Below are 11422 nucleotides of genomic sequence, written 5' to 3'. Positions count from 1 at the left end.
AGTGTCAAGTGTCAGAAGCCAGATTTGAACTCAGGTCCTCCTGAATCCAGGGCTGGTGCTTTATCCACTGTTCCACCTACCTGCCCCTTGACCTTATATTTTGTAAGTTACTTTAGGGTTTTTTTCAAAGTACTGCCATACAGCTGTCCCTTACTATTTCATGTACAACATATTTGTCTGAAATTATAGGGGAGGTGGAAACTGAAGCCATGAGAATTATTTATCCAAGGTTACACACCTGGTTAGTAGCAGAGCTGAGATTAGAACCCAGGTCTCCTCACTCCTGGTCCAAGGAGCAAAAGCTCTTGTGATCTTGATTTTCAGTAAGTTTGGGGGTTTTTTTAAACCTTAAAAGCAGGGCCTCATGATCCTTCTGACCTTTGGGCTTTTAAGCAGGTGGTGTTAGAAAAGTCTGTGTACTACATTACAACTATAGAATCAAAGACACATGAATCTTGCTTTAGAGTTCTTTCTGGAACCAGATAGATGAATGACAAGATAAATGAAGTAGCCATGTCCTCCCTTCACACAAGGGCCATTTCTCAAGGCAAACCAAGAGCAGAGGTACTCTGCCCCCACCCAGGGATGAACCACACCTGCTTCTGCTTCTTTATCACCCATTTCTATTCCTATGAGCTATAGCCTCCCTTTTCTCCACCTTCTTCTACCTCCTCCACCCCCTCCAAACTGACCTGCTTTATCGTTTGTCTTACCTGCTGATGCTAGCAGTCTGAGAACGAGGCTCGAACACTGGGGGCAGATTCAACCATAACATGAGACACGCTGGATAAGAGAGAGATGGTATGAAATGACAGCAATCCCCTGAGGCACCATGGGGCAGGAGACTCTAAGGGAATCACAATGGCCAGATACTTGGCTTGGAGTTTCCTAGTGATCCGACTGAGTATGTACACCTACTTACACAGCAGGAAGATGGGCCCAGAACATGGGTTTAGATGGGAGAATTCATGGGGTGGGAAAGGAAAATGGAGGTCAATTGAGCTGTTTTCACAGAATGCAGAATTCATTCAAGCAGCAAACTAAGAGGCTTGTATAAATCTCTTGTTTTTAGACTAAAGGGGCAGTGGCTAAAGAGATACAAGTCTTTTTTTTTCTTTTCTTTTTTTTTTTGCAGGGCAATGAGGGTTAAGTGACTTGCCCAGGGTCACACAGCTAGTGTCAAGTGTCTGAGGTCACATTTGAACTCAGGTCCTCCTGAATCCAGGGCCAGTACTTTATCCACTGCGCCACCTACCTGCCCCTAGATGGAAGTCTTTTACAACAGAACAGATTACTTTACTCTTAGTGTAAAGCATTATGCTTAGCCTTTTGAGTTGTACTCTGAACATTCCTACCCCAAACTAGGAAACCAGAAAAGCTGTCTTGAAAGGAGTCTCACCTTCTTCTCACCTGCTCTATCCTATCCCGCATGGCCTCATCTCTCGCATCACTTGGGACTTGGAAGATACGCGTGTGACTGTAAAATATTTTAGTTTTCAAACATTTTAGTTTTCAAGTTTTCTCTATCACACCACCCAAGGGGAAACTGCTAAAATGGGATTATAAATTTCTGTTGGCTTCCCCTTAAGGTGATGCCTTCCTCATGTACCCCTACTCAGAATCATTTTTTAATGCATGAAATAACACATATGATTACAAAGGAAACCAATTATATTGAAATAGTTGCTGAAATATTTTTTAATAAATTCAAAGATCCCAGATTAAGAATCCTTGAACTATAAAAAACACAAAGCTCTTGACCAGCCAGTTTCCCTGAGTAGCACAATATACTCAGCTTATCAAACAGCTCAGGACAGATTGAGCAAGTTGTTCAATCATATTCTCCCATTTTCTATTATGATATGGAAACCATAGGTCTTGCATTTCCCCAGGTTTCATAGTAGGCAAGTGATATAGCAAAGAGAAACTCAAGTGTCCAAATCAAAGTAAATGTTCCCACCAAAATCAAAATAAATGTTCCATGATCCTTACAATTCAAATAAAGCCTTAGAAAACTCAGAGGCATGGAATCTGTTGAATCTCAGTTTCTTGTGGTGATAGTTAGGAATGGCGACAGAGAAAATTCAACATCACAGGTAATGCACAACACACTGAGATTTTATAGTATTTTCTTATAGTATCACTGGTTAATTTTTGAAGCAACATGAGTCATGTTGCTTATTTTCCCAAATCTCTATCTCATCACTCTGTAACGATTGGAATGAAGCCACCTGCTGGAAACTTACTGTAGAAAAGTTCCACCCATGAAGCGAAGGTCTTTGAGGGCAAGACCAGGAGTCTTTTCTTTGGCGTCAGGAAGTGACGCGGGCTAGTGGGAGGAGGAAGGAAGAGACTGGCGCTTGCTCTCGGTCTTATGCGCTTCCTTTTTGGACTCTGGTGGAGAGCGGAGCTAGAAATGTGCTCTCCCTTTAATAGATAGGAATCTAGGCCTTTTTCTCTCTCTTTACCAAATTCTTATTCTCCTTAATAAATGCTTAAAAGTCTAACTCTTGCTAAAGCTTATAATTTATTGGCGACCACTCATTAGATATTTTAGACAGTTTAGCTAGAATTTTAGCCCTTAACAACTCTCCCATAAACCTTCCAAGCTGATGGCTGTCCATCAGTCTACAGTATGCTATCTACCTAAAATGATATGATTTCTACCTTCCTAACTTGCTCAATTTTTTTCCTTCACTCTGAGAGGAGCCACCCTACCCCCACCCCTGACTTTCTCCTCTCTGCATATCCATCTCCAGTCTATCCTTCAAGATCCAGCTCTATCTTCACAAGCTTCTGCCATGAAACTTTCTTCAGTCACCCTCAGGCAAAGTTACATCTCTCTTCTGAATTAATAACACAAATTATCTCATTTTTTCACTTATCCTAAACTGTTCTTCTGATATTGTGTTATTTAATTTTTCATGCGCATGAGACATAATACAAGCTCCTTGAGGAAAGGGCCTTTGTCTTTTTTATATATCTTTGTATTCCACATGATATCTAACAGAGCACTGTATAAATTAATAGGCACTCGATGAATATTTTGCCAGACGAATATTAAAAGTTAGTGTACCCTAAATGAGTAAAGCCAGTCTGAGTTGGTTATTTTTAATTGCCATGGATAGGAATATATTGACTGTGGATGATTTAGTTTATAAATATATAATTTATATGTGTATATACAATATGTAACTATATATTTTGTAAAATACATACCTGCTAGATATATTTATATAACATATATCTATAGTTTATTTGATTTATAGGGTCTCTGATTCTTTTTTTTTTAATAATATTTGTAAAGTAGTTTGTAACTTTATTTTTTTTTTTGTGGGGCAATGGGGGTTAAGTGACTTGCCCAGGGTCACACAGCTAGTAAGTGTCAAGTGTCTGAGGCCGGATTTGAACTCAGGTACTCCTGAATCCAGGGCCGGTGCTCTATCCACTGCACCACCTAGCCGCCCCAGGGTATCTGATTCTAAAGTGAGGAAAAACCTAAAGATCATCTACTCCCATGTCATTTGACACATGAAAAAAACAAGGCCCAGAGAAATTAAGCAACTTGCCCAAGACCTCACAGATAGTGAGCATCAAAAGTGAGATTTGAATACGGGTCTTCTAACTCCAGAAACAATACTCTATCCACAGTGCCATTCTGTAACAGTCATGATTCAAACTAAGAAAAGCAAAATCTCATCATCTCTGTCTCTAATAATACATAAAAGGCATCCATGCACCAGAGAGCTGGCCTCACCTAGAGATGTAGTAAGTTGTCATCAAAGGCTGTAATATAGAGGTCTTGGAAAGTCTTGGACACTTCACAAATTTGATGAATCAAACCTTTAATATAGGTGTTCCCTCCACTGCTATAGCTCATGACCCCCATTGGCACCTTCAAATCTGGTACCGCTCTTGTTCTTCCATAGAGCCTCCAAAGAAGATCTCCCTGAAGTCCTACAATCTTCCTCCTAGTTCTTTATGTATCAATCTGGCCATTAACCTGCACTCCTACCACATAATCAGCTCACTTCCTTTTCTAATCATACCTTACTTGTCTAGTAACCTAATGCCACTTATCAATACTAATCAGTTAAAATAGGAAGCTCCAAACCAGCTTTCTCTGTTAGGGTAGGATGAGATGTAGCAACATGGTATTCCATGCTCTCTGCCCTCAGGGTGGGGCATGTCCCACAGCATGGTCTCTCTACTCCCCCCTCTACTAACCACAATATACATAGTATAATGGGGCAGAATTTGATCTTCTGGCCCATATGCAAAAAGTCCTAGTTACATGCCTACCAAAGAATGGAAACAATGAATGGCTTTAATATCTAAAGGTGTGATGGGAAAGGCCTCAGTTACAACTGATCTATGTGCCTACTTTCTCATTCATAAAAAAATCTGTGTGAGAATTAGCTACATGTCATTTGAAGATAACCCTGATGAAAAAATGGGAATATGGTAAATGGTATTTAAGTCAGGAAGAATAGATGGAAAAGACCAAGTCCACATAATTTGTGTGCATACCATACATAAATGGATTTTCTACATAATCATAAGGTTAACCTAATATTGCAGAGAACACCACATCTCACTTTTTATTGCTAGTTGACTACTAAAGCAAACACATTTGACTCAGTAGATAAAATACTATTTTAAAGAATTTCCTCCAACAAGGAATCCTGTTTGCTGACACTATGATTATCAAGACATAGTGAGAAATAAGGGTGCATATGTATATTAAAAAAAGGTGTTTACCATAGTCATGGAGAATATCCTGTACAGGGTCCAAATGAAAGAGGAATTCCCTGACAGTGGTGATGTTCCTGTTGGTGAATAGCATTGTATGAAATGTGTCAAACCCTAGAACATTAAAGGGCCTTCTCATTAATATACCTGGTTCTTCGAAATGAGTTTAACAGTCCAAGAAAAAACAAAAGGATTAAAAATGTCTATTATCTAGACTATGGCATTCAGTTGAAAGGCCATTCCCTTGAGTTGGTAAAGTAGCATCTTTAAGACAAATACTTCAGATAAGCAATGGCCTAGAGAGCCGGTTGGCATGTATTGGGAAAGCTGGCATAGTTTAGTAATCTTAAATTGGCCTCTAGTGCAAAAACCTCCCACATTTTTATTCAAATGTCATCCTGGTAATACTGTATGTCTCTACATCTATGCATCATGGAACACCAGCATCTCCAAAGGATCACAATTTTAGGTGACCCAGGGGCAATGGACAGACAGATGATGAGTATAAGTCAACTGAAGCATATTCCAAACAATGGTCTATGCCTAAGAAGTAGTATTAGGATTTAAGACAAGTGGCATTAGGGTACTAGACAAGTAATGTATGATTGAAAAAGGAAGTGAGTTGATTATATGGTAGGAGTGCAGGTTAATAGCCAGTTGATATACCAATATACAAAGAACTAGGAAGAAGATTCTAGGACTTCAGGGAGATCTTCTTTGGAGGCTCTATGGAAGAACAAGAGCGGTACCAGATTTGAAGGTGCCAATGGGGGTCATGAGCTATAGCAGTGGAGGGAACACCTATATTAAAGATTTGATTCATCAAATTTGTGAAGTGTCCAAGGTTTTCCAAGACCTCTATATTACAGCCTTAGATGACAATTTACTACATCTCTAGGTGAGGCCAGCTCTCTGGTGCATGGATGCCTTTTATGTATTATTAGAGACAGAGATGATGAGATTTTGCTTTTCTTAGTTTGAATCATGATCGTTACAGAGTGGTACTGTGGATAGAGCATTATTTTTGGAGTCAGAAGACCTGAATTCAAATCTCACTTTTGATGCTTACCATCTGTGAGATCTTGGGGCAAGTTGTTTAACTTCTCTGGGCCTTGGTTTTTTCATGTGTCAAATGACATGGGAGTAGATGATTTTTAGGGGTTTTTCCTAGCTCTAAGTAAAAAATCCTATAAATTATATAAACTAACTATATTAGATATATATAATAGAAATATGTAACAAACATGTATGTTATATAATACATACTTACATAATATGAAAGCATGCATATGTAAATTATATATTTAGAGAGGCCTGAGAGCTTAGCCTTGAGGGACGCTGGTCTATAGACCAAGAATAGGGAAAAGAATATTTTGGGGTGGTATGGAGGTTCAGTTTAGGGGCTGACAGACTTCAAGACAATATTGCAAAGGCATGAGGAAAGTAGAATGGAGAATTTTAGCCTCAGGCACTAAGAAATCTCTTTTCATCTCTATCACAGATGAGGGCTTTGACTTTTGCATTTTAAGAGCTTATTTTCCTTTAGCTTTTAAAGTCCAATGACTTTTGAACAATTCAGGTGCAAAAATAAGAAAAATTTGAAATTGCTTTGAAAGCATAAAAGGGGAGGGGGATTGGACTTTTTCCTCTGTGAATCATTTGAAAGCTTAGAAAAAATAACTCCTAGAGATGGAAAGAAGGTAGGAAAATTCCAATCCAAAAGATACTTTTCTGGAAATCAGAGAAGAAAGGGAAGGTACCTGGGAATGTGGACTAGTAAAGAATTCAGAGGAAAATATCTTTGTTATAGCCAAATGCTTCCCACTCTACCATTACTATGTGGTTTTGTCCCATAGGGACAAGTGGGTATGTTTTACCTCCATCTTATGAACTGGATCCTTGTTCTTTCTTCAAGGACATCTTGGCTACGGCTTGCTGATAAGTCGGATTTTGAGATATGATGTTTCACCTAGAAAACCAAGATGAGAGCCACACTGATTACTTCTCAGGGCATGGAACAAAGTCAAGCCAACCTGTCCTCTCCTCATTTCCCTTCAAATAGATGCCCCATTCAGCCTCCCATGGTCTCTGTGGATGTGCTCTAGGTAAACTGCCTCTCAGTCACCAAAACCCCCTTGCCAATCAGACAATTCTAATGAAGTCCCTGGTAAGTTTGTTCCCTGAGATTGTGTGACTGAGCCACACACAACACCATACCCTCCTTTTAGCCACCCATAGGGAAGGAAAAGGCATGATTAGTGTTTGGGTCCAGCCTATTTTCTTGGCCTAATCTCCCACACTCCAATTCTTGCCCCCCGTTACCACATCTCTTGTCACATGTACTTCTTGGCCGTGAGTTGGAGGACAGTTTGACATCTTTTGTTTGATACCTTGGGAAGCCTCTTCTTCGGTCTGAAACATAAGCATTCAAGAGCCTCATCAAGTCCCCAGGCACATCCCCTTGAGGAAAGAATTCTCCAAACGGTTCAAGGCATTAGTGAACTGAAAGAGGGTGCAGACAAACTCTCAGCCCAACATGCTACCCCAAGGAATTCCCTAAGAAATTTGGTGGTTGGATCTCATCTCTAGCCTTGATCAGCAGAGCTCAACTGCAGTGGAATGTTGAATTTGAGTCTCTTGGTGGCTCACACAGAGAAGTAGAGATCACTGACCTCCCCCACTGTAGACCCATCACTAGGTGTTCTCTACTTTTTGTCATTGGGGATACCCATTCAAAGAGCTTCCTAACCTTTTTCAGCCAGTGTTGCACCACCGACACTGCCTCGCTTTCCACAACTTCAATGTCCTAGAAGAGATTGGGCAGAGTTATGTCCCACTCAATGCCTGACAGGCCATGTTCATCTTCTTTTTCCCATTTTTAAGAACATTTTCAATAACTTGCTCCCTGGAAATTTTACACAAGCAATGCCACTTACCGAACTGGTTTTTGGTGGGAAGCAGAATCCCACTTTTTGCCGGGCTATTATGTACACAATCCATGTTGTAATAATCATCCTTTGGCTCAGGCCAGGCCTCCTCCTTAGCTCCCTCCTTCCATAGGAGCAACCTTGGAACTCCCATAGGGTAATGGGGGCAGGGATATTGTGTCAAAACTCCAGCCTGATTGGCTGACTACTGATGATGTGACAATGGCCACCCTTGTTCTCCTGGGTGAAAGGGAGGCGAGTGATATGCCAGGGCAAGGGATCTTACTGGTACACTGAAGTTTTCTTGTTATTTAGCTTAAAGTGGGTTTCAGATAAGAATCTGGAGGAGGCTGACAATAGAATAAGATATAACCATTTGGGATATGGAAGAAACATCATGGAGGGGTACCAAAATTTTATTATCACAGGAAGTTTTTTAAAAAAGGATCAACCAATCTCCTGGGGAAAGTGTCATTTTATAAATAAAATGGAGACATGGATGGAAGAGCCAACTGGGTAAAAATTGACCTCAAGAGCCCTGCTCATGTGCCCTATGCTTAGGAAACAAACACATTTGGTTATTCCCAAAGAGATATCTTAAAACATGCAGGAAAAAAAAATCTAAAACAAAAGGGATGGGAAACAATTCCTCTGAAATTATCCTGAAGTGCCTTGGGACAAAGCACTTATTAAAAGGGACATTCTGGTTCTTTTTCCTCTGTAATGTCTGCTTGGTGGTAGAGCAATAAAGAGCAGGCTAAAGTGAGAATGACTTCCAAAAAATAATTTCTAAGGGCTCTGGAAACACAATTGCTCCCTCCCTGAGTTTTCTTAGAAAAGTGTAATATATATATGTGTGTGTGTGTGTGTGTGTGTGTGTGTGTGTTATAGTTATAGTTATATAGTTATAGTTATCCTATAAACCACCTTATTGACCTTAGAGGAGTTTGTTTCACCCCATGACTATTTTTCCATGTCTTTCAACATCATAGGATTTGATTGTTGCAAAGGACCTTAGAGGTCACCTAGTCCATACCCTCTAATTTTACCAATGAGGACACTGAAATTGAGAAAGATTAATGGATTTTAATCAAGGTCACACATGTAATAAATAGCGGAACCCAGATCTGAACTCAGGTGTGTTCATTCTTGCCCCAACACATTGACCTCAACCTTAAAAGCACAGAATAAGGGCATAACCCTGCCTGATGGGTTTTCTCACAGCTTGGCCTCTTGCCATTAGAGTTAAACTGGTTTTTATTTCTTTTCATCCCCAGTGGTTCCATTTACTATTGACCATATAAGTCATTTAGGTTTCCAGTCTGGGAAAATGAACCATTCAGTATAAGAAAAGCAGACTTCTTTTTATTTAGAGCTATCAATAAAACTTGACTCAATCACAATTTATTTTAAGATTCCACATCTGTTGACTGAAAGCAGTTGCCAGGTACACTTTCTGGTGACTGGTTTGACATTCAGGTGCCCCAGTCAGTTTTATTATTTAAAATTCAGTAAGTACTTTAAAAATGGAACTTCTGATACATGAGGAATGAGAATGAAAGAGAAATAATGTCCCATCAGCCACCGTGTTTCCTTCTGTGGATCCAAATCACCTCCATTTTGAGAATCACTCCATTTTGTTCACACATATATGTCTCTGCTCTTCTATTAGTGTTTTCAATGAATGTAACTCAAAATAGGATGTACCACGTTAGTCCTCTTCCTCCCTTTCCTACAAACCCAACTGCTCTCAGATCCTGGGACAATGGCTGGTACTTCTTTTCATGGATGATCTCATAAGACTATGAGTTTTAGATGGTTTTAGATGGTTTATCCTAAAATGAACCTGGAGAAGGAGGTAAGGGAAAAGGTGATGTAACAAAAGGAATTTCTTTGAATTGCTCTTTCAGTTACACAATTTCATAATGCCAGCTTTCATTACTCATCCACCATAAATTAAAATGCTGAACTCTGACTTGATCCCTGAAATCTCACATTCTAGAAAAGTAATACACAATGTGTAGATGAAACAGACCAACCCAGTATCCTTTCAGGATAAATCTTTACACTAATCTAATAGCTCTGATTTGACTTGTTGGCAAATATTTTAATGCTGGATGCAAGAAGCTTTAAAGACATCATTCCTGAGAGCTTTTTTAGGGCTGAAACTGTTAGTTTTTATCTTTGCATGCTCAATGCCTACCATAATGACTGGCACATAGCAGGTGCTAAAGACATAGCTGTTTAACCTATATTGAATAGGAATTTATTTCCAATGCCTCAATCCCTTAAAGTAAGGTATATGGTTCAACTGGAACACAGAATGGGTGCTTACACAAACAGAGGGTAAAAGAACAGGGTTGCCTTTATGCATATGTGAAACAGACAACCAACTGCCTATGATTTCAGGAGCAGAGGAAGGACCTAGTCATCATATATATATATATGTGTGTGTGTGTGTGTATATGTATATGTATATATAAATGTATATATGTATATGTATATTTGCATGTATGTATTATATGTACATGTATATATAATTTTATTATTTATTGATTATTAATATTAATTATTGATATATATATTAAATGCACACACTTGCTTATATATGAAATCCCTTTACAAGCAGACAGTCTTAATAAGAAACAAAGTGACCCCTTGACCGTAGTTTCCTCATCTATAAAATGAGGTAGTAGGACTAGATAATTAATCTCTAAGGTCCCTTTCAGCTCTGATATTCCATGATGACATTGCCTCTGGGAGAAGGAATGCCGGGATTCATTTGCTCTAAAGCAGCAGTTCTCAAAGTGAGACCAAGACCATTTTGGGGGTCCATGAGGACAAAACCATTTTCATAATAACACTAAGATATATATTATTGGCCCATTAAAACACTCCTTTTTCCAACTATATATCTGTGTGAAGTCAGATTCTCTGTGTATAACTCTTTTTTCCTGTGGGACAATGAGGGTTAAGTGACTTGCCCAAGGTCACACAGCTAGTGTCAAGTGTTTGAGGCCAGATTTGAACTCAGGTCCTCCTGAATCCAGGGTCGATGCTTTATCCACTGCACCACCTAACTGCCCCCTCTCAGCATATACTTCAACCAAAACAACACATCACAGTAGATTGAAAGCAAAAGCTTTGCAATCCAGCTGTTTTCTATTAAGCCAGATATTAAAGAGATTTACCAAAATATACAAAACAATGCCATTCTCATTATTTTTTGTTTTCAAAAATATGTTTTGTTCATTCAAATTTATGTTAATATGCAATGGGTCTATTATCTTAAATTAATAAATATTTTAAAATTTTTATCAGTTTTAATCACTAATATGGCAAATTTCATATATAATCCACATAAACAAAAGAACCTCAACAATCTTTAAAGTTTAAAGGGGCACTTAGATCAAAACATTTGAGAACCATTACTCTAAAGTATAAGGGACTAATGTCAGATTGCTTCCTAAGAGTAGGTGTGATTGTAGATAAGTCCTGAAGTTGAAGGAGGACCCAGAAGTTCTATAGCATACAAATCATAAGCCAGAGAAAGAACTGATAAATAGATGTATAAAATAATTTTATATATTATCTATATGTGTGTATATGTATGTATGTGCATGTGTGTGTATATGTATGTATATATGTAGACACATATATATAGGGCAGGAGAGGAAGAGAAAAAGGGGGAAAATGAAAAAAGTTACAAGATAACATATTTAAAAGGAATAGCAATTTGTATA

The 11422-nt window shown here is 38.7% G+C and overlaps 1 protein-coding gene across 1 annotated transcript; it reads right to left on the bottom strand.

The window, feature by feature from the left end:
* Positions 1 to 711: 711 nt before the first annotated feature.
* SPATA19 (spermatogenesis associated 19) lies at positions 712 to 7766 on the bottom strand. The gene is made up of 6 exons (XM_043995371.1): positions 7689 to 7766; positions 7502 to 7558; positions 7075 to 7164; positions 6630 to 6721; positions 1400 to 1477; positions 712 to 783 (listed from the first exon to the last, which is right to left on the bottom strand). The coding sequence occupies exons 1-6, from the start codon at positions 7764 to 7766 to the stop codon at positions 723 to 725; spliced, it is 456 nt and encodes a 151-aa protein (XP_043851306.1). The 3' UTR covers positions 712 to 722.
* Positions 7767 to 11422: the final 3656 nt, after the last annotated feature.

The sequence above is a fragment of the Dromiciops gliroides genome, chromosome 3, assembly GCF_019393635.1.
Source record: "Dromiciops gliroides isolate mDroGli1 chromosome 3, mDroGli1.pri, whole genome shotgun sequence".
NCBI lineage: Eukaryota > Metazoa > Chordata > Mammalia > Microbiotheria > Microbiotheriidae > Dromiciops > Dromiciops gliroides.
This window is presented reverse-complemented; position numbering and strand designations above follow the sequence as displayed.

What these genes read in the sequence shown, in the direction of transcription:
- SPATA19 (XM_043995371.1), bottom strand. Translation starts at nt 7,766, where the DNA reads ATGATTATTACAACATGGATTGTGTACATAATAGCCCGGCAAAAAGTG. An exon ending in ATCCAGTTCATAAGATGGAG is followed by an intron (nt 1,478 to 6,629) that starts GTAAAACATACC and finishes AATATTTTACAG; the next exon opens with TCACACGCGTATCTTCCAAG. An exon ending in ATAGAGCAGGTGAGAAGAAG is followed by an intron (nt 784 to 1,399) that starts GTGAGACTCCTT and finishes TCTCTTATCCAG; the next exon opens with CGTGTCTCATGTTATGGTTG.